The sequence below is a fragment of the Nyctereutes procyonoides genome, unplaced genomic scaffold (assembly GCF_905146905.1).
Source record: "Nyctereutes procyonoides isolate TBG_1078 unplaced genomic scaffold, NYPRO_anot_genome, whole genome shotgun sequence".
NCBI classification, from domain to species: domain Eukaryota; kingdom Metazoa; phylum Chordata; class Mammalia; order Carnivora; family Canidae; genus Nyctereutes; species Nyctereutes procyonoides.
Genome location: NW_026575051.1, coordinates 14,334,866 through 14,357,530, shown reverse-complemented (window position 1 = coordinate 14,357,530; position 22,665 = coordinate 14,334,866). Strand labels below are relative to the sequence as shown.

The 22,665-nt window shown below is 40.8% G+C and overlaps 1 protein-coding gene across 1 annotated transcript in view; it reads left to right on the top strand.

Moving 5' to 3' along the window:
- The first annotated feature begins 16,054 nt into the window (after positions 1–16,054).
- The window catches only part of CLIC5 (chloride intracellular channel 5), a 157,354-nt gene continuing 150,743 nt past the window's right edge, over positions 16,055–22,665 (top strand). The window contains exon 1 of the mRNA XM_055330576.1: positions 16,055–16,579. Coding sequence (XP_055186551.1) covers positions 16,055–16,579 — 525 coding nt within the window. The remainder of the gene's footprint in view (positions 16,580–22,665) is intronic.

Below are 22,665 nucleotides of genomic sequence, written 5' to 3'. Positions count from 1 at the left end.
AACCTGTCCTGCCTTCCCCCTGTTTCTTTTTCTTTTTTAAAAAGATTTTATTTATTTATGCATGAGAGAGCGAGAGAGAGAGGCAGAGACACAGGCAGAGGGAGAAGCAGGCTCCATGCAGGGAGCCTGACGTGGGACTTGATCCCGGGTCTCCAGGATCACGCCCTGGGCCGAAGGCAGTGCTAAACTGCTGAGCCACCTGGGCTGCCCCTTCCCTGTTTCTAGGCAACCATAGTTCTGACTCTATTTAAAATTATAGATCTGTTTTGCCTTCTACAGCTTCATATAAAATGAATAAAATCATATATAGTCTTTCACATCTGATTGTTTCACTCAATATAACACATTTGAGATTCACCCATATTTTTGTGTGTCCGTAGTTCATACCTTTTCATTAGGAGCCTTGGGGCAACATTGACCAAGAAAGCCTCATGGCAGGTCTGGCAGCTGCTTGGAGCCAGGCTAGGCCATAGCAGGTCCCTCTCTTGGATTATTCACATGATTGATGTCAGTGGCCATGTCATGAGGACACTCCAGCAGCTCACTGAGAAGACCACATGAGAAGTAACTGAGACCTCATGCCAACAGCCATGTGAGTGCACCATCTTGACAGCAGTTTCTGCAGCCCCAGCCAAGGCTTCAGATGATTGCAGCTTCATGACAGAACCTAAGCCAGGATCCAATGGCATGGAAATAGATGTCAACATTGCACAGTATGGACATACCACAGTTTACTTAGCCACTTGCGAGTGAATGGACACTTGGGGTATTTTGGGATTTGGGCTATTATGAATGAAGCTGTTTTGAACATGCTCATAGTGGTCTTTTTGTGGACATGTAAATATTTAGGAGACTGAGCTGCTAGATCCTAGGGTAAGCATATGTTAATTTGGTTAAAAAAAAAAAAAAGGGCAGCCAGCTCTTTTTCCAAAGTAGGTGTACTATTTCACATTCCCACACACATTTGATGAGAATCCAGGTACTCAGACATCCCCACCAACATTAGGAGTTGTCATATTGGTACAGTGCTGTCTCATTGTATTTGCATTTTGCCTTGCTTTTGACATGACTTCATCCATTCAAGGAGAGGTCTTATTTTAGTTTGAGACCTCGGGACATGAAATGAATAGGACAGATACTGTGTGCCATGCTTATTAGCAGTGACATCAGATTTTCTTTAGTGATAGTAAAGAAACCATAAACATCAAGACATAAGACACCAACAGTGCCACAAAATACTGGTATGGAAATTGGGTATAAATAAAATCTTATGGGCCCCTGGCTGGCTCAGTCGGAAGAGCATGAGACTCTTGATCTTGGGATTGTCAGTTTGAGCTCCACGTTGGGTGTAGAGATTACATAAACAAATAAATAATTTTTAAAAACCCAAAGATAATTTTATGTGTTTACACACAGACATGTGTACTCATACAGAAAATGGAACAATTCTGGTTTTAGTACTTAGATAGATGCCACTCTGTATTTTCTGCTTGGTTGAACATTATGAGTGCTAGGAGCTGAGATTTGGGGTGAAGTCTTATGGGTGTTTAATTACTTAGGTAACAAGGTAAACTAGGGCAGGAATAAAACATATTCAAAGCTACTTTGTAGATGAACTCTAGGGGGAGAAAAGAGATAATTACAGAGAGAAAAACTTTTAAAGGGCTGAGAAGGATTTTTGTGATTGGCATTCTTAAAACATGCTGCCCCTTTGTTACTGTCTGTCTAAGAAGTCTCAGAAGATATCATTTGAATTTGATAATAGTTTCCCCTGGGAAATGGAGTTATTATGGGGTGCAGTGAAAAGGAGTTTGGGCTGGGATTCTAACAGACTTGGGTTGGAGTCTGGCTTCTCTGCTTACTGTCCGCCTGAACTTGGGCAAATTATGTTCTCTGAAATGCGGTTCCCTCGGTTGAAAGATAAAATGAATCATCCTGTAGGGTTGTCGTGAAGATCAAATGGTCCGGGATCCCTGGGTGGTGCAGCGGTTTAGCACCTGCCTTTGGCCCAGGGCGCGATCCTGGAGACCCGGGATCGAATCCCACGTCGGGCTCCCGGTGCATGGAGCCTGCTTCTCCCTCTGCCTGTGTCTCTGCCTCTCTCTCTCTCTCTCTCTCTCTCTCTCTCTGACTATCATAAATAAATAAGTTAAAAAAATTAAAAAAAAAAAAAAGATCAAATGGTCCTCACAACCCCCTTCCCCAACCTTTATCTAAAAACATAAGACTCATTAAATGGAGTGTAAGGAACTTTAAAAAATTTAAAGATGTGTTGAACAGGAGGCGCCTTATTCTCAAAGCAGAATAACTGAGAGATGGAGAAAAGCCACCAGACCGGGAATCTGTAAACTGCATACGTCACCTAGCTTCTTAGCCTGGCGGGAAACCAGGGATGCTGCACGGAGTCGGAGCCGAGGGCGGGGGACAGTGCCCCCTGGTGGACTGCGAATGCAGAATGCGCTCCGACTGTCCCATCCCCAACGGTGATTTCTAGACTCGGTCCTTTCTCACACACTGTGTCGGCACTTGGTAAAAATATGTTCGTTTTACGAGACCGGGAGGGCCCGAGACAGCGAGGACGCTCCTGCCCGGAGCTGAGCAGATCAGCAGCCCCGCCCCCGAGCCTCCAGGCCCTGCAGACAGAGAACCGAGAGCCCCGAGCCCATAGTTCCTGTGGAGGCTGAATCCAGGCTTCCAGAGTTGCCATAGCAACTGCAACTGTTCCTCCTGAGACCTCACGGGGTAAACAACCCCCGCTGAGCCCTGCAGCAGGCAGGGGCAGAGCAGCTCCCCCAAGTGCTAACACCTGAAAATCAGCACAGCAGGCCCCTCCCCCAGAAGACCAGCTAGACGGACCAGTGATACTCCCCCCTGTTCCAATACAACTTGTTTTTGGCCACTCTGCACTGAGCAAAATGACTAGAAGGAAAACCTCACCTCAAAAGAAAGAATCAGAAACAGCCCTCTCTCCCACAGAGTTACAAAATCTGGATTACACTTCAATGTCAGAAAGCCAATTCAGAAGCACCATTATACAGCTACTGGTGGCTCTAGAAAAAAGCATTAAGGACTCACGAGACTTCATGACTGCAGAATTTAGATCCAATCAGGCAGAAATTAAAAATCAATTGAATGAGATGCAATCCAAACTAGAAGTCCTAACGACGAGGGTTAACGAGGTGGAAGAACGAGTGAGTGACATAGAAGACAAGTTAATGGCAAAGAGGGAAACTGAGGAAAAAAGAGACAATCAATTAAGGGACCATGAAGACAGATTAAGGCAAATAAATGACAATCTGAGGAAGAAAAACCTACGTTTAATTGGGGTTCCCGAGGGCGCCGAAAGGGACAGAGGGCCAGAATATGTATTTGAACAAATCCTAGCTGAAAACTTTCCCAATCTGGGAAGGGAAACAGGCATTCAGATCCAGGAAATAGAGAGATCCCCCCCTAAAATCAATAAAAACCGTTCAACACCTCGACATCTAATAGTGAAGCTTGCAAATTCCAAAGATAAAGAGAAGATCCTTAAAGCAGCAAGAGACAAGAAGTCCCTGACTTTCATGGGGAGGAATATTAGGGTAACAGCAGACCTCTCCACAGAGACGTGGCAGGCCAGAAAGGGCTGGCAGGATATATTCAGGGTCCTAAATGAGAAGAACATGCAACCAAGAATACTTTATCCAGCAAGGCTCTCATTCAAAATGGAAGGAGAGATAAAGAGCTTCCAAGACAGGCAGGAACTGAAAGAATATGTGACCTCCAAACCAGCTCTGCAAGAAATTTTAAGGGGGACTCTTAAAACTCCCCTTTAAGAAGAAGTTCAGTGGAACAATCCACAAAAACAAGGACTAAATAGATATCATGATGACACTAAACTCATATCTGTCAGTAGTAACTCTGAACGTGAATGGGCTTAATGACCCCATCAAAAGGCGCAGAGTTTCAGACTGGATAAAAAAACAGGACTCATCTATTTGCTGTCTACAAGAGACTCATTTTAGACAGAAGGACACCTACAACCTGAAAATAAAAGGTTGGAGAACCATTTACCATTCAAATGATTCTCAAAATATACCCTAAAAACTACAGAACACTTCTGAAAGAAATTGAGGAAGACACAAAGAGATGGAAAAATATTGCATGCTCATGGATTGGCAGAATTAATATTGTGAAAATGTCAATGTTACCCAGGGCAATTTACACGTATAATGCAATCCCTATCAAAATACCATGGACTTTCTTCAGAGACTTAGAACAAATTATTTTAAGATTTGTGTGGAATCAGAAAAGACCCCAAACAGCCAGGGGAATTTTAAAAAAAGAAAACCATATCTGGGGGCATCACAATGCCAGATTTCAGGTTATACCTCAAAGCTGTGTTCATCAAGACAGTGTGGTACTGGCACAAAACAGACATATAGATCAATGGAACAGAACAGAGAACCCAGAAGTGGACCCTGAACTTTATGCTCAACTAATATACGATAAAGGAGGAAAGACGATCCACTGGAAGAAAGACACTCTCTTCAATAAATGGTGCTGGGAAAATTGGACATCCACATGCAGAAGAATGAAACTGGACCACTCTCTTGCACCATACACAAAGATAAACTCAAAATGGATGAAAGATCTAAATGTGAGACAAGATTCCATCAAAATCCCAGAGGAGAACTCAGGCAACACCCTTTTTGAACTTGGCCACAGTAACCGGAGAAGGACAAACAGTGTATGTTCTCATTCATTTGGGGAATATGAATAATAGTGAAAGGGAATATAAGGGAAGGGAGAAGAAATGTGTGAGAAATATCAGAAAGGGAGACAGAACATAAACACTTCTAACTCTGGGAAATGAACTAGGGGTGGTGGAGGGGGAGGAGGGTGGGGGGTGGGGGTGAATGGGTGACGGGCACTGAGGGGTACACTTGACGGGATGAGCACTGGGTGTTATTCTGTATGTTGGTAAATTGAACACCAATAAAAATTAATTTATAAAAATAAAAAAAAAAGATGAATGGAAAAAAAAAATAAAAAAAAAATAAAAAATAAAAAAAAAATATGTTCGTTTTTATTGCATTAGCTATCATTCTGGCTCAGTTATAGGCATCTCATATTTTCCTTGATTTTATGGACCTACTTTTACAGGGCATAAATTTTAAACATTTAATGATCACAGCAGTTTTTTTCTTTTTTAAAGATTTTATTTATTCATGAGAGACACAGAGGGAGAGGCAGAGACATAGGCAGAATGAGAAGCAGGCTCCCTGCGGGGAACCCGATGCAGGACACGATCCCAAGACCCCAGGATCACCACCTGAGCCAAAGGCAGATGCTCAACCACTGAGCCACCCAGGTGCCCCAATGATCGCAACAGTTTTTAGCTGTGGCAGCTCAGTGTTAGCTGTTAGGGGACCCTTAATTTCTGAGCCCCAATCTCAGGAAAATAAACACTCATCAGGAAAACAGCCTGAGCCTTGATAATCACCTGTCTTACGATGTTCTTGGGCAAATCCTACAAAACAGTATCAGTAAACGTCTTTTGAAGGTTACAATTACTGCAAAATGCAAAATGTAATGATCACGATTTAAATCAGGGCTACTGAAAGAAAAGAACTCCAACAATTCATAGTAATAAATGCAACGTGGAGTAGAGCTAAGTCTCATTAAGAGACTAGCATGTCTAGATTCCATATGTGACTCATACATAACTTTTTTTTCCCTCCAGAAGGTCTTCATTCTGAGCTCTCAGACTAATGCTGCTTAGTCTTGAGAGAAGGGTTGAAAACTAGCACTGAACACACCTATCTTATCTACCATGCTTTGAGGTTTCACACATACTTTTTTCTTTAAACTTCCCACCAATGTATTGAGGAAGGTGTTGTTTCCATTTTTACAAATAAGGAAACCAGGGCTCAGAAAAGGTAAGGTAAGTGGCAAGGTCAGCAAGCAAACTTGGGTCTGTTTGGCGCAGAAGTTTCCTGTTCCCTGTGTTGCCTGTCACTAAAACAATACATGGTTCATTCTCCCTTCATCTTCATGATTTTTGTTACACAAGAAACACCTCAATGAAACTCAAGGTGTTATTGGGGTTGTCTTCATCCCACAGTTCTAAAATTTCTCTTCTCTGCTCTCCAGGTCTGCCCCCTGTGCACTCAAATGTAAACCAAAACCAAAACCAAAACAGAATCTCAATGTATGTAGATAAATTGCATATACTCTCTGCAGATCGGGAGACTTCAAGGGGAGTCGTAGGCAGTCTTAAGACCCTTACAGAACATTCAGTGAACCCTGCCCTGCAGTGAGCATTACCTACTGTTGCCTGCAGGAACACAGGGTGACAGCCTGAGAAGTGCATAGAGGTGAGAACAGTGAGAATTTTCCATTTTATTATCTGGTTGGTTGGGCCAGTCACTTATTGAAACAACACCCTTTGCCTTTTAAAAAGTCATTTGGCTCCATGATAAAGAAAGACTTCTTTGAGTCTTCTAAATTCACAAATTACATCTGCTAATATTTGAGCTTACTGTTTGAAAAATACTTTGATGGTCATATATAAATATGCCTCCATTTCATGTATATGTGCTATATAATGTCAAATTTTTAAAAAGGATAATACAGAGATAAAACATGATTCCAATTAAAACTATATACATATGGGTAGAAAAGAAGTAAGTGAATGTTAAACATGATTATCTTTGAGTAGTGCAGTTACAGATGATTTTTCTCTTTTTCTATAATGAGCATGAACTACATTTCTAATCTGAAAGAAATCTTCTTAATATAAAAATATATGTAAGTTTGATGCCACAGCATCAACCCAACCCCAAATGACAGCTCTGTACATATTTCAAGGTTAGTGCATTTTTTGTGTGTGGGTGGAATAAGGTGAGGGCAGCAATTCTGGGCAATACTATTTAGAAAATGTAAAATGCAAATACAAAAGGACAGCTTACTCGGGCGTGTGTCCCCCACCCAGTGGAATTATAGGAGTCAAGTTGCATTTTCAAAACCCACAGACCTATCACCATCTTTCCTGGATGGTTCAGGTAACAATTTGCATTATGTTTGTTGTATAGGGAAGTATGTAATATGCAGTGGGCTTACTCAGAACATTCCTGAGACAGATCACTTTTGGCTTTATAATACAGAACCAAACTTCCTAGATGTCTCTGGGGAAAACAAAAATCCCTAAACACTAACACCCTGAAACTTCTCAAACCACAGAATAAAATCCCTGGAGATGGAAATACATACAGGAGGAAGTAACAGGGTGAAAGAGATCCATGGAGTCAAGCTGTCCATGGCAGAAGGAAAGCACATTCCCTTTGGGCAGAACAATGGAGATGAAAAATACTCAGCCCATTAAGCTACTAAGTAAACTTAGTATTTCTGCAAGTTCCTTCATTGCTCCTGCAGTGTGACTTTATCCTTGTCTGCAGAAGCCTGGCTTACAGGACGTCCACTTCTCTTTCTCTTCTTTCAAGTCGGCTATGTAGACACCTCAGTCTTTGGGCATCTGTAAGTTAACCTGCAGTGATTTGCATTTTCCCTATATTGGAGATTCCAGAGAAGTGACAGAGAACTACTAAAAGGTCAGACAAGGAGGCTTTGGTCATGTTGGAAACAGGAGAGGGAGGAAACTAGACACACTCTGATCAAGGAAGAAGGACAAGGGGACAGCTGGAGGGCATCCCTGGGAGTGGGGCTCTGGGCTTGGGTGTGTTGTCCCAGCCTGAGTAAGATGGCAGTGCCATGGGCAGGGAGAGAGGAAGCAAAGATTGCCCTGCCTGAGGCATATAGTTTGAGGGCATGGAGTTCATTTGGTTTAATACATGATGTTGTTTTGGGTACTCAATTTCTTTATTAAATTATTTAAATAACTTCTTGTCCCTTCCCATTCATGTTAGATTATTTCAGTGAAGAGGATCCCATCGGTCTCATCATCCCTCTAATATTTAATAGTCCCCTTTTCCCATTTTCTTTACTCATATTCTCTAAGTAATGACACATCATAAATGACTTCTACTGAGTTCTTCCAGATTGGATACTCTAAAATAGACAGTGCCAAGGTGGACCAAAATGTAATGATGAGTCAAGGTATGGATAACTGTATAGTTTGGCAAGTAATAAAGTGCAGTAAAATTGGGGGTTCCTATGGATGTAAACATTTGCAAAGAGAAACCTATGGTGGGGTATATGCCAGAGTCATTATCATGAGGCATGAAATTCAGCAGGTTGGAACCACTAGATGAAGTCTATGCATTGACTGGCTGGTAGAGCACCAAGGAGGAGAGAGTGCCAGGAGAGGGGCATATTTACAGTGATGGGAATGACACAGCAGAACCATCAGAAGTTCTCAGGTGGCTTATACATGATTTCCTCTCTGTGCCATATTGAACTGTGGATGTCATGCTGTGATGTGCCAGTAGAATGAGTTGCTCCAATAAGCAGTAATAGCTACTGAAAATAGTTTTTGCTGAGCACCTGTCTTGGCCTTGAACCTAGCTGGAATTTAAATGGTTCTGGAATTCAGCTTCTTCTTCTTCTTCTTCTTCTTCTTCTTCTTCTTCTTCTTCTTCTTTCTCTTTTTTAAAGATTTTATTTATTTATTTGAGAGAAAGAGAGAGTAAGAGAAAGAAAGATCATGAGCAGGGGGGAAGGGCAGAGGCAGAAGCAGACTCCCCACTGAGCAGGGAGCCTAATGCAGGACTGGATACCAGGACTCTGAGATCATGACCTGAGCCAAATGCAGATGCTTGACAAACTGAGTCACCCAGGCGCCAATGGGATTGAACTTATTTCTGTGTTATGTGTCTGCTCATCCTCAATATCATCCTATGAGCATAAAATTCGGATTTCTGAGCCTAGCATTCCAGGTTGTCCACAGTCTAATGCAGTCCTGCCCATCATCTCTAGTTTTTCTATAGTCTACATGCTCCATGCAATCTGATTTACTTTCTATCATTGTAAATTCTCAACTCTGCAGCATATCTCTCACACCTTTCCCTCCCTTCTCCACTCCACTCATCCAAGTCTCATCTACCGCCCAAGATACTCACTTTTCTGGGCCCTCACTCCCAGCCTAGGGTGAACTCACCCTCTTCTGAAATCCTACAGTCCCAAAGATCAGTCTCTCTTATTTATCACTACACATGATACCTCCTATTGCCAGTTAACTCTTAAGCAGGCACATTATATCCTACACTCAGTTAGATTTAAACTCTTAAGGCCATAGGCTATATTTTATAGCCATTTTCATAACCTTCATAGTGTCAGATTTCCTGTCTTTAGATGGATCCCCAATGTTTGCTTATTCCTTTAAAAAACAGACAACAGAATTGATATTGTTATCTAAGGAATAAAGCTTAATAGTAGTAATAGTGCCAAGTAAGAGCCATTCAGGCACAGCAATAAGCTTCTTACTGACATTATTTAAGTAAATCCTTCAATAACACATGCTATCACTCTCATTTTACATATGGTACAACTGAGAACTAGTGAGAAATGGATCTTCCCTAAAGAGTGAAAATGGAAAACTTACCATTAGGTATTCATTCCTTTGGCTTAGATTGCATTTTTTGAAATGAAAAAATTACTGAGTGTAAGCCAGTGGCTTGTTGAGAGTATGTGGTTCTTTGGAGGGAAAAAGCAGTGATGAGGGGATGGCTAAGGTAAAGAGAAGAAGGCAGAAAAGCAAGTGGAGGTACTGGCATTGGAGATAAACTTGCCCTTCTTAAAATAACTCATTTATCTTTCCCTCTCTTTTTTTCCAGCTCGTCTGAGGCCAACCTTTTGCGCCAACTTTCCTGAAACCCACCTGCTAACTCAGCTACCTCCAGCTACAGGGTCATGTTTTAAGTCACAGGTTTACCACATGTAGTAGGACCCAATCAATCATTCCAGGACCTGTTGTAGGATCTGATTTCAGTATCTCTGCCTATTTTAGGAGTCTATGGTTTGATAATTTTCAGAATTGGCTGGAACAAACTGATATTAAACCCAAGTAAGTGTTCCTAGTGAAAGTCAAATATTTGAGCTCTGCAGGAAATTTAGGCCTATAAACTGTCCTCATCCCCTCCACCTCAAAATGTTGAACAAATTACAAGCCCTTTTCAAACAGCAATTTCTAACAGATCCTCATTTCCCCTTCCCCATCATCTGCAAACCACTGATAAGAACAACTGGGAGGAGGGAGAGTAAGGCAGGCAGTGCTCAAGGTTTGCTCCCTCAGTGTGAAGTGCCCTGGCCATTCCCATTTTCTCCCCGGAGCTGAGCCATTTCACTGTTCTAAAGATCAAACAATTCAGAAATACTGCTTCTGTATGGAAAGTCATGGCCACTGGGTCTTCAGTATCCCCCCAGATCTCATGAGGATGTTGCAAAATCTGAATGTAAATGGAATAAGATGGAGGATATCATATTCATGAGAGGGTACTGAAAACATGAAGATCTGAAGACATTTTTTGAGAAGGAAGGTGAAGAGACCTGTCCCTCAAGCCAGATGTGAGTGGAATTAGTCTGAAGAATAATCTGTGGGAGAAACTGAAAGAATTGATGGTTCCCCTGGGAGTGGAGGAAGGGAGAAAGGAAGGGAGTGAGGAAGGGAGTGGGATAGGGGTGGGCCAGTGAAATGGTGCCACTGATGTGTGACACTATTCCCTGTGACCCCAGAATGTCCATGAAATTCTTGGATGTGAATGGATTTTTTTTTTATATAGAAACTGATGAAAAGATGGCATTTTGGGTCTGAGTGATACAAAGATGGACCTAGATTCAGAGAAAAGGATGAGGAAGGAAACTATGAAACTGGGAATTTTTTTTTTGAAACTAGGAATTTTAAGATCTATTTCCTCAAGTGTGTAAGGATTGAGGTATTCTTAACCGATGCCTGGGTTATATAAACTGGTTTAACATACCCTGAGAGTTTTGTAATGGCACTGTTGATAGTTACCTAGAAGCACCAGTGGTTAGGTTGTTGCTGGCACCAGGGGCTTCACGCAAATTCCTTTGCCTGACTTGCTCCACCTGATTGGCTATATTCCAGGGAGGTGGTGATTTTAACTCCCATTACTTAATGATGGTAACTCAAGAAATTCCACTCCCAGAGGAAGAAGTCTAAGATAATTGTTAACATGGAGCATTTCTTATTCATTAGCTATGGAAGTGATCCTTTTTTTTTTTTTAAGATTTTATTTATTTATTCATGAAAGACACAGAAAGAGAGAGTCAGAGACATAAGCAAGGGGAGATGTAGGCGCCATGCAGGCAGCCCGATGTGGACTTGATCCCAGGACTCCAGGATCACGCCCTGAGCCTAAGGCAGATGCTCAACCACTGAGCCACCCCGGCGTCTCATATGGAAGTGATCCTTAAATATTTTGCTTAGGTACCCATTAAAAGAGTTCTTAGAAATCTTGTAACCCTTGGTATGTTTTTAAGTTGGCATAATTATATGGAATCATGTAGTATACTCCTTTATGTCTGGCATATTTTGCTCAACATAGTGTCTCTGAGATTCATCCATTTGGTTGTCTGTATCAGTAATTCATTCCTTTGTTATTGCTGAGTAATATTCATTACATAAATATACCACAGTTTGTCCATTCTCCTCTTGCTAGAACCTTTCAGTGTTTTGGATTACGAATCAGAGTTCTCTAAGCATTCTCATGCAAGCCGTTATGATGATTTTCACATTAATTTTTTTCCTGGATACATTTCTAAGATTTTCTGGAATTTTGGAGTCATAGGGTAAGTGCATATTTAATTTTATAATAAACTGCTAAACAATTTTACAAAGTGGTTGTACCATTTATACTCTCACCATCAGTGTATGAGAATTCTGGTTGCTGTACGTCCTCACTGACACTTGGTATTATTAGTTCTTTTAATTTTAGCTGTTCTAGTGGTATGAAGTTACTTCATTTAACTGCATTTCCCTCTTTAAAGACCTTATTTAATAACATTCTTATGTTACTTTCTGGTGAAATTTCTTTTTTCAAAAAAGATTTTATTTATTTATTCATGAGAGAGGCAGGGACATAGGCAGAGGGAGACTATGCAGGACTCTATCCCAGGACCCGAGGATTATGACTGAGCCAAAGGCAGATGCTCAACCACTGAGTCACCCAGTTGCCCCTATGGGGGAATTTCTATTCAAGTTTTTTGCTCATTTTTAAAGATAGAAATTATAATATATCTAACCTAAATGCATTGCAATTGGATTAAATATATATAGACCAACTACTCAAATTAAAGGCAAAGACTGACAGTCTGGATAAAAATATAACTATCTAATGCTTATTATATAAGGACACACAAAAGTTGAAAATAAAAACTTGAGAAAATATATCCTTAAACACTAACTAAAAGAAAGTTGATATAAGAAGAAGGCAAAAAATATTACTAGAGGTAAAGAGGGCATTTTCTATGAAGAAATAGCCCATTTACCAAGATGATATAACAGTTCTGAATCTGTGTGCACCTAATAAAATAACCTTAAAAACATAAAACAAAAACCAAGAGAACCAAAATAAGAATTAAATCCTTTTGACATGGATGATCATAAAAATAAAACATAGACAATCTTGTGGGATGCAGAAAAAGCTGTACACAGAGGAAAATTAATAGTCTTAAATGCATATATTAGGAAAGAAAACTGAATACCAATTTATCCATCGTAATTATCTTGAGGTAAAAAAAAAAAAAGCAAAGTAAAACCAAAGTGAGGAAAAGAAAGAAAATAATGTGTTTTCTTTCCTTTCTTTTCCTAACATATATATGAAGCCCTCGAAATATTTTTGACTGATTAATTGATTGATATACTCTCTTTTACAAGTAAGCAACCAAGTTGCCTTTTTTTTTTTAAGATTTTATTTATATATTCCTAAGAGACACACACACACAGAGGTAGGGACATAGGCAGAAGGAGAAACAAACTCCATGCCAGGAGCCTGATGTGGGACTCCATCCCAGGAGTCCAGGATCATACCCTGAGCTGAAGGCAGATGTTCAACTGCTGAGCCACCAAGGTGTCCCACCAACTTACTTTATACAAAGTGCTGTGGAATACCCAGATGTTAGTTTTATTTCTATAAGAATTTAAATATAGTGAGAATATAATGTTTATACACATAATACAGAAAGAAAAATAGACCATGAATAAAAGGATATGAATTCTAGATACATCTCCTCCACTTTAGTTGTTTATAAGACAAATATTTAATAAGCATCAATGGTGTGTCAATCATCTGCTGAATTTTAGATGTATACTGATGGGCAAAATAGTCCTGGGCTCTGTTCTAATAGAACTTGTGTTCAGCAAAGGATGAAGATCATCAAAATTTATTCAACAGATATATATTAATATATCTAATATATACCAGCGACTGTTCTAGATGTTTGAGGTAATGATGAAGAAGCAGGTAGAGAGCTGTGACCATACAGGGTTTACATTCCAGCGGGAAAAAAACAGAAAATAAACGAGACAAAAATATGTCATGTATACATCTTATTAGGTGATAAGTATTATGGAAAAAGAAATTAAAAGTCAGGTGAGGTTTTTAGTAATGGGGGGGGGTTACAGATAGGATTTGGATGTATTGACATTTGAAATAGGACAGTCAGAGTGGCCTCATTGGCAAGTAGATGATGTATAAGCCAAGATTTAGAAGGAGAGTTTGGAAAATTGATTATGTAGACACCCAGCGGGAAATGTATTTCAGGCCAATGTAAAGAGAGCATTCTGGAATGTTCCTGGCACAGCAACGAAGCCAGACTATCTGAAACACGGTAAGCTGGAGTAGGAGGGTGGGGAGCAGTTACAGGAAAAGTGGTGCAGATTTTGTAGGATCTTGTGGGTCATCATAAAGACTTTGACTTTTATTGAAAGAAATGGGAGCCATTATAGGAGTTTGAACAGAGCTGGCTGATATTTTAACGGGATGATTGGCTTCATATCATAATCAGTAACCAAAACATGATAGGTATGCAGGGAGGTGGGACACAGGGGACCAAATTTATAAAATATCTGCATGATCTTAGGCCCTAAGCTTAACCAGTCTCCAATGCCTGGCTGGGTCATCGTGGTGAGGACCCAGTAGCATGCTGCGTATATATTCCCATGTTGTAGAGTATTATTCCTTGGTAATAGTAATACAGAATGGAACGTAATCCAGTGCCAGATTATGAGTTACACTCCAGAAGTACTTCAGCAGTTAAAGCATGCATTCTTGGAAGGAGCAAGACGACCCTAAAAGAATGAACATTCTTAAGATACCAAAAGCTTATTCTTTTTCTGCATATGAAACACAGATATACATACAGTATGCAAACAGATATGTAATATACCAGCAGTATTTTCATTTCATGGGAAGGAATATCTAAGAAGGGTTCTCCAGGTGAGGGCCTGGCAAGAGGGATCAAGAAAATGGGTTGGAAAACATGACTTTAGGAGTGAGCAAGTACCTGAGTTCACTGAGCTGGAGGTTAGGAAATCATCACTGAAATCAGCTCTGTCATTCACTCTCTGTGTGAAGCCTTTCTAGATTTCAGGCTTTTCCCTGACATAAAATAAATGTTAGACTAAATGTCATTTTAGGTTTTCTCCAGAGCTTACATTATGAGTGGGATTTGAGCTGTGGGGCTCCCCTGAGTTATGCACACCTGATTATGGAACCTATGGTAATGTATCAGGGATTTGGACCCATCAAATCTCATATTTCAACGAAAGATAAAAGGCTAACATCAAGAGCCTTCAATGTCTGTCTCTAGCAGCTTTGCACTCATCTATTCTTTGAGCCATCCCTGAAGCTAGAATGTAGAAATTCTGCTCTCCTTTGCTCCAGAAGATTCCTGGATACAATAGTGGAGCTAAGGGTACAATGGAGTTTTGTTGATAAGATGTTCATTGAATGCTTTGTCCACAGTCACATTGCTTCTTAATTTGTACATGATTTCTAGACATTGAAGTCCCTTTACAATTTATATGAGGTGTCACTTCAAAGAGAACTGTGTGCATGGTGTGATGAAGGCAAATAGGAATTAGCAGAACAGAGTACCAGATTAAAAACAAAGAACTTGTATATTTGTGGCATCCATAGATGACATCAAACAGGCAATCTTATGTATGTAGCTCCTTACTGCTTATCCCAGACGTGAGGCAGTTGCACTAAGGACATCTTGAATAGTTTATTCTGTGCCCATTAGGGTTTAGTTTTTCTTCCTTGCCTTTCATGTATAGAAGTCTCTTGACCACAGAGAATGTATCTTCTAACATGTATGATTTGTGCTCTATTTGGTATCCTGTACAAAACAGAATCTTGGTGAAGGTTTGTTGACTCTGATGATCACATGGATTTAAGAGGGAAAATAAAACCCAAAGCCATAAACCTTTGAGGTCTTTATTTTGGGCTCTTTGTACTGATGTGACTATAGACCGGTACTTTTATCTCTCTTTCCTTCTGCCATTTAATCACCAGGTGGTGTTTCCAGATAAGAAATGCAAAGGGAATTTATTACCTAACTGGAGCATATACAACTCATGTATCAGTACTCTCAGAATTATTTTATGTAATAAATTCAGCCTAGTAATAGATGAGCTACCATTGTGTAGAACTGTTCTCCGCCCAACTGCAGGGACTTCTTGAATGTTGTCAACATTTAGAGGCAATTGGAAGAGGGAGCCCAATTTAGTGACAAATGGCTAAATATTCAGAAGTTCAACGTGTACCAGGAAGATGATTCAACCTCTTGCCAGACCAAAGAATCTCAGAGTGACTGGCAGTGAGGAAAACCCCAGAGTCTGCTTGAAACTATCCTTAGGAGTGAAGGAGTTAACTGAGTGTGTAAGCTTTATCTTGTATCCAATGGACTTGTGGTTTGCCGATGAAAGTCTCTGGTAAATGATTGTTAGAGACGTATCATTGGTAGCTGTTGCTAGTTGCTGTGTTTCAAAAGCCTGTTGATTCCTCTGCAAGGGGCTGGAGGATCCTCTATCCCTTTATTCATTTCTGGTTCATTCAGGTCTGCCTGCAAAAGATCTATCAGATTCAGGAACATGAATGATGAAGATAGTAACAACATCTATGACACAGTCCAAAGAAAAGGCATCTATGAGCTTCCAGATGATCCAGGAGAAAATGAGTTTCCTTCTTATGATAACATCAATGAATGCCTGACAGAAAACCACGTATATGCCACTGAACTGGAAACCCATGAGTATGACTCTGTGTCAGTTTACGTTGCTGGGGGCAAGGAGGACAGCTTGCCTTCTTCCCAACCAGAAGCAGCAGATTACCTCCTGCCTGATGAGGTATGTCCTGAGTCCCAGGATCTTCAACCAGGTGAGCTGCAGGAAGACCACGACATCTCAATGGAAGAATTACATTCAGCAACCCAGGACCAGGAGACTGGCCCAGAGGAGTCCCAAGAGGATGGAGGCATGATGGGGGAAGATCTTCCTTCCCCTGCAAACTTCACCATCCAGCAGGGCAGAGCCTTCGTCGCCAGGAATTCTGCTAATGAGGGTTTGGAAGAAAATCAATCAACTTCCATGGACCCTGAGATAAGCCTGTTTGTGAAGGTAAGGGCTATCTCTAGATAGGCACACTTGCAGGTGTAGATGGCATAATTGGGGTCTTCTTTTGCTCCGAGCATCCAGGGAAAGATGAATGATGTCATGGTCCTTGGATCTTAAGACATATTTAAGAGTGAGGCTGGTTAAATAGTCAATGCCAGAGTTCACTCAGGACTGCTCAAAGGTATAAGAATTGGAAAGCACATTTAAATTGTGTGTCAAATCACTGACCTTTATATACCAGGGCAAAGCATGTTTTTAAGAGTTTACCTACAAGTGAGCAGAAAATGCAGTTCAAATCCTTACCTTTGTGACAGTGTGACAGACGTTAAGTACATTTTCCTGTCTGGTTAAACTTTTTTTGTCAATTTGATTTTCAAAAATGAAACCAAGTCTTGTGAGAGGAAGTCAAGTCAGTAGTCGGCCAGGCACTGGGGTTTCCTTCTTAGCATTTCCAAGGTCACAGATACTTCAGATACATGGTTAATAAACGTTACCTCTGTCACTAAGTCTGCCCTTTTGGCACCAATATAACTAAAATATCTGATGAAGTAATATGATCTTGGTTGTAGTAGTAGTAAAATACTAAAAGCCAGTGTTAATGCTTATGGTATATAAACTCAGAACTTTGGTAATCTTGGTTTTATACTGACATCGTGATAAAGACTATTTATTACAATATTATCAAAACATAAAAAAGCATTTCAGGGCTAGACAAATCATCTTTATGAACCAAGAATGCAGAACACTTTTTCCCAACATCCACTCCCTGACAATATTCATACTTACACATTTCTTAGTATGAAGATGGCATATTAGTAAATACTGCTATTCCTTGATAAAAATAAACCTACAAAACACTCAGTTCATGCTTATTTCTCTCCTTTGTGGTTTCCAATAACTCCAATAAAATATACTTTATTTGCTAATTTATTGATTTTTTTACTTTGTAATTTTCCCTAGATGTTTTGTGTGTAAATTGTGTCTCCTTTCTCCTATCATGAAGTCTTTAAAAAGCACCTAGCAGAGTGTTTGACTCATACTTAGATACCCGACAAAACTTGCCTGATATTATGTTGAGCATTTGGTGGGGAAAAGGGGTATGGAAGACAGGGCGGGATTTTATGTCAAGAAATCAGCGATGTGGTGCAGGAGACAGACTTGCCCATGGTTAATTTTGGTGAACTCGAGGCTGGAGCTCAGAGCTGTGGGTATTCTGGGAGGGAGTGCTCAAGTGTGCAGGAAGGAATCAGGAGAGGTTCTACTGAGGAGCTCACTGACATTCAAGCAGGTGCATTCAAGCAGCCCTCCACTTCCAAATCCACATCACTGTTATATTAGTTAAAAAACAAACAAACAAACAAAATAACCCACAAAATCCCACACCCGGTGAGGACTGGTAGGTGTATTTTTTTCAGGACAGAATCGTCCATGCAACTTTATGCAACAGACAAGGTGGGTCGTCATTATGATCATCGTCATCACTATGGACACATCAAGACATTTGTAAATTTGACAAAGCATTGATTTCACCAGAAATTAGCTTGCCACTGGTGTTGAACAAAACAGAAGTGTGCTTGTGGGGGGGGAACAGAAATATTGGCGTCTCCAGCTGGTATTAGCAACAGGAAAAACTGCTTGGTAGTAATGTGCGGTCCTACGTTATTTAAGATCTGTAGTTCCCGAAAGCAAATATTGGAGCTAATTAACTCTTTAGGTTTACATTCTTTTTTCATAATTGTTAACTAATAGACCTCAGCTCCTATGTGTGAACTCTTTTTAAAGGATACTCAGCAGTACTCAGTAAGAAGAATGGCAGTCATAATCCATGTTTCCCAATCCTCCACCCATCCCCACTGCCGTTCTTTATTCAGTGTTGAATGGAAATTATACACGAAGGCAAGGAGTACAGGGGCTTCTCTGCTTATTTGGGAGTGGAGAGTCTGAGGGTAACCCGTTCAGGCTCTTTCCTCCTTCCAGCTTTGGGGTGGGGGGATGGCAAAATGCTGGATGCCCCACCTTGGATGGAGATCAAGTGGGCTTTATGGCTCACCATCTTTTTAGCAGGGCTTCTTGCCATGGAGTCGTGGGGTTTATTCTTTCCCTGAGCTGTTTCAGTGTAGACCACTTTGGCTGCATCTAAGTCCATACTCACTTGCATGCATTTTCAGCTGTTCTAGGCAAACCAGTGAATATCATGCAGGTTTGCCTAACATTTTACTGAGGTGCAGCCATTTCACGGTGTTGGGTGATTACTTAATTAAAAAATATCATTTATTTATTTAATTAAACAGATATTGTGCCAGGCCTTGGTTTACAGCAATGAAGAAAACAAAGTCCTGGCTCCCCTGCACTTTGCATTGTAGTGGAAAAACAACTGATGGACAAATACGTAACTACAAAATATGCCTGGTGGTGATAGTGCCTTTAAGAAATATAAAATGGAATAATGGGTGTGAGCATGTCCTATTGCGGTCACACTTTGTGGCTTGAAACAACACAAATTTATTCTCTTCTAGTTCTGGGGATCAGAAATCTGAAATAAGTCTTATGGAGCTAACAATAAGTTGTCAGCAGGGCTGTGTTCTTTCTGGGGGCTCAGGGAACAATATATTTCTTTCCCTCTTCTAGTTTCTAGAGGCTGTCCTCATTCTTGGCTCATGGCTCACATCATATCACAGTGGCTCTTCCTGCTTTTCTCCTCATCCTACCTTTTTCTGATCTGATTCCTCTTGCGTCTTATAAAAAGACTTGTGATTAGTTTGGGTCCATCTGGATAATACAGAATAATCTCTATTTTAAGATCCTTAACTTAATCACATCTGCAAAGTCCCTATTGCCACAGAAAGCAACACTCATGGGTTCTGGAAATTAGGACACAGACATACTTGGGAGTCATTATTCAGCTTCCCACAGTGGGACAGAGTGACAGTGAGGAAGGGAGCCAAGGAGGCAGGGTGGCTGGAGTGGGGGAGTGAGAGAGGTAAGGTAGCAGCAGGTAAGGCCTGAGAGATGGAGATGGGCACAGAGCGTGTGGAAGAGGATCTTTCACTTTCACTCAGAGTGATATGGGGAGTCATTGGAGCTGGCTGCTTTCTTTTTTTTAAGATTTATTTATTTGAGAGGGAGAGAGAGAGAGAGAGAGACAGACAGACAGACAGACAGAGATACAGCATTGGGGAAGGAACAGAAGAAGAGGAAGAAAGAGAATCTCAAGAAGACTTCCCACTGAGTGCATAGCCCGAATCCAGGGCTTGATCCCATGACCTTAAAACCATGACCTGAGATGGAATCAAGAGTCAGTCACTGAACCAACTGAGCCACCCAGGCACCCTGTGGCTGCCCTTTTGATGGTAGACTGTAACAAAGAAAAAACAGAAGCAGAAAGGACAGTTTGGAGGCAGGTGAAAAACTAGGCAAGAGATGATAGTGGATTGGCCAATGGTGACCACAATGGAGGTAGCACAAAGTAGGACTACAATGGCTTTGAAGAGTGACTCCAAAGGTTCTGCTGATGTGACATAAAAAAAGAGAAAAGCCAAGGCTGACTCTAGGGGTTTTGACCAGAGCCACTGAGTGAATGGAGATGTTATTCCCATTTCACCTATGGACCTCTTCTCCAGGACCATATGAGCAAGAAAATGTGCTCGTATAATCACTCATACACTATCTTTCCTCCCTCTCTCCTCTTCCCTCCCTCCATCCTTCCTTTCTTTCTTCCTCCCATCCTTCCTACCATCCAGCCATCTATCCATCCATTCAACATTTACAACATACTAACTACATGCCAGGTACTGGATAAGAGAGGAACACACCATGTCTTAACGCCAACTGTCCTGTAAGGGAAGGCAGAGAAACACAATTCTTAAAGATAATAAAAGGAAAGAAATAGTTGCTTGTTGGTCATTTACTGAGATCCAGTGGGGGAAAAAGGTCTCTAGTGAGAGTCGCAGTCCACCTTCCATAAACTTCCTGGGTTTTCAAAAGCTAAAGTTTTTTGGGGGGCAAATAAAAATTCATCATTGCAGGTGAGAAACTATAAAATCCCATTGAGGAAAAGAGGGAAATTTGGCTGGATTGGGATATTGGTATGTGGCTCAGTTGAGGAGCCAATGAGGACATTGTGGGCAGTGGGTTCAGCATAAGCAAAGGCACAGCAAATATCAACATGTGTATGACTCCATCTGTTTGGCTGGAGCAGAGAGAGGTATGCATAGGTTCAAGCAGATGATGAGATTGAAGGCCTAGGAAAGTAGTTTGCATGGCAAACTGGGGGGCTTGCAGTTTATCTTGAAGGCAACTGAGAGTGAGATCAAGAGTAAAGCAATGTTTACGGTGACGGTTAAGCAAATTAAATAGCATTGTCACTTATTGTGTGGATCAGGACCAAACAGACGTGTAGCAAGCTTCATTTCTTTTTGTTTGTTTTCGTGTTTTGTTTTTGCAAGCTTCATTTCTAAAACGAGTTCAAGCATTTAGATGTAAATCCATTGCGTATAATGATTACCTATATATATTTTTTTTTGATTACCTATATATTTTTTTGTTAATTTATTCATTCAACTAAGCATCTGGATATGTCCAAATATTTAGATACTTGGCTACGCACACATAAGTTTCTGGAAAAAGCTAGTCAGTGTGATGCTGATTTGTATATTATCTATGTGTATATCTAGTTTGGTTATATTTGGTCTGGAGAGTATATGGATTCAGCACAAAGTTTTTATTGATATTGTTTTAGCATAGTTTCCAATAAAAAAAAAATGTGTTTGTGTGATCTGTCGCAGCGTGGCTGAACTACTTAAAAGTTGTAGCTAGCACTTAGATGTCTAGAAATGGCTGGAGCCCTGTAAAGGTCTTCCTATTCTATGATCCCTGGTGTCAATAATAAGACATGTCAAGTTGGTAACACTGTGAGAAGAGACAAGTCTGAGCCTGTTGCATATGCCCAATCTTTCATGGGGCAAATGAAGCATATATAAAAAATGGAGCAATGAGCAGGTTTGAACAAAGATTTCTATTCTTATCATAATTTCCTCTTAATTAGGGTGCTGGGAACACAGTCAAATCCCAATTTTATTCAAAATAATTTTCTGGGTGCCCATAAGAATTAGTTTGCTTTGTGGACAAATGCCATCAGTCAAAGAGGTCACAGAATTCTGGTGCTATGACAAGAAATTTAAAACCCAGAGGGTCCCACAAACTTGCCCATGGCTGCCTGCAAATTAGTAGCAGCCTGGGACTTTGGCCTCTAAATCCAGGGCACTTCCCTTTATATCGGCATTCCTAGCCTCGGATGCTGGATATTCACAGATGTGCTTCAGGAGGTTCTGGAACATTCTAAAAGTCTATGCAAATTTTTTTGTGGAAGGTAATCTCAACAGGGTTCATGAACCCTCAACATTATTTATCATTGTGATGCATTCCACTTGCCCTACCTAGGTATTCATGTCTTGTATGTCCATGTGGGAGGAAGTAGAATGTGTGATGAGTGACCCAATTAATGCCTTTTCTTTCCAACCAGCTCCTTGCTCTAAGCCTTTTAGTATCTTGAGAAACTATGTGAAGAAACTCTCCTGAAAGAGTAATGAAGGAGCAGTCCCTGATTCATCATGTGGGACTATGTCACCTCTGGAAATGAAGGCAACGTGGTATATTCTAACATAACTTCCATACTAGGATCCACCTGTTTTCTAGGGGACATTTTTGGACATTTTTCCCCTGCAAGCTTCACGTCAACATAGCCACAACTACCTTGGTGGGCAGTATCACCACTTATACAAACTAAAACTTTTGAGTAACATAGGTTTCCACATCTTCACTTCTCAATGGTCTAGTCAATTTCACCTCCTGAATGTTCTCATCTCTCCAGCCTGGCTACCACTGGCCACCGTCATCCTGGCCACAGTTATTCAACTGGTCACTCTGTCTCTAGTCTCATCTCCCTCTCAAGAAGCCCCCACATAGTGACCAGAATGGTCCACATAAAGAGCACATCTGCCCATGCCTTTTTCTAGCTCTGCAGTGGCTCCCCACTATCTCCAGGAAAAAGGCCAGAAGGAAGACAATATGTATGAAGGTGTTCGTGTTCC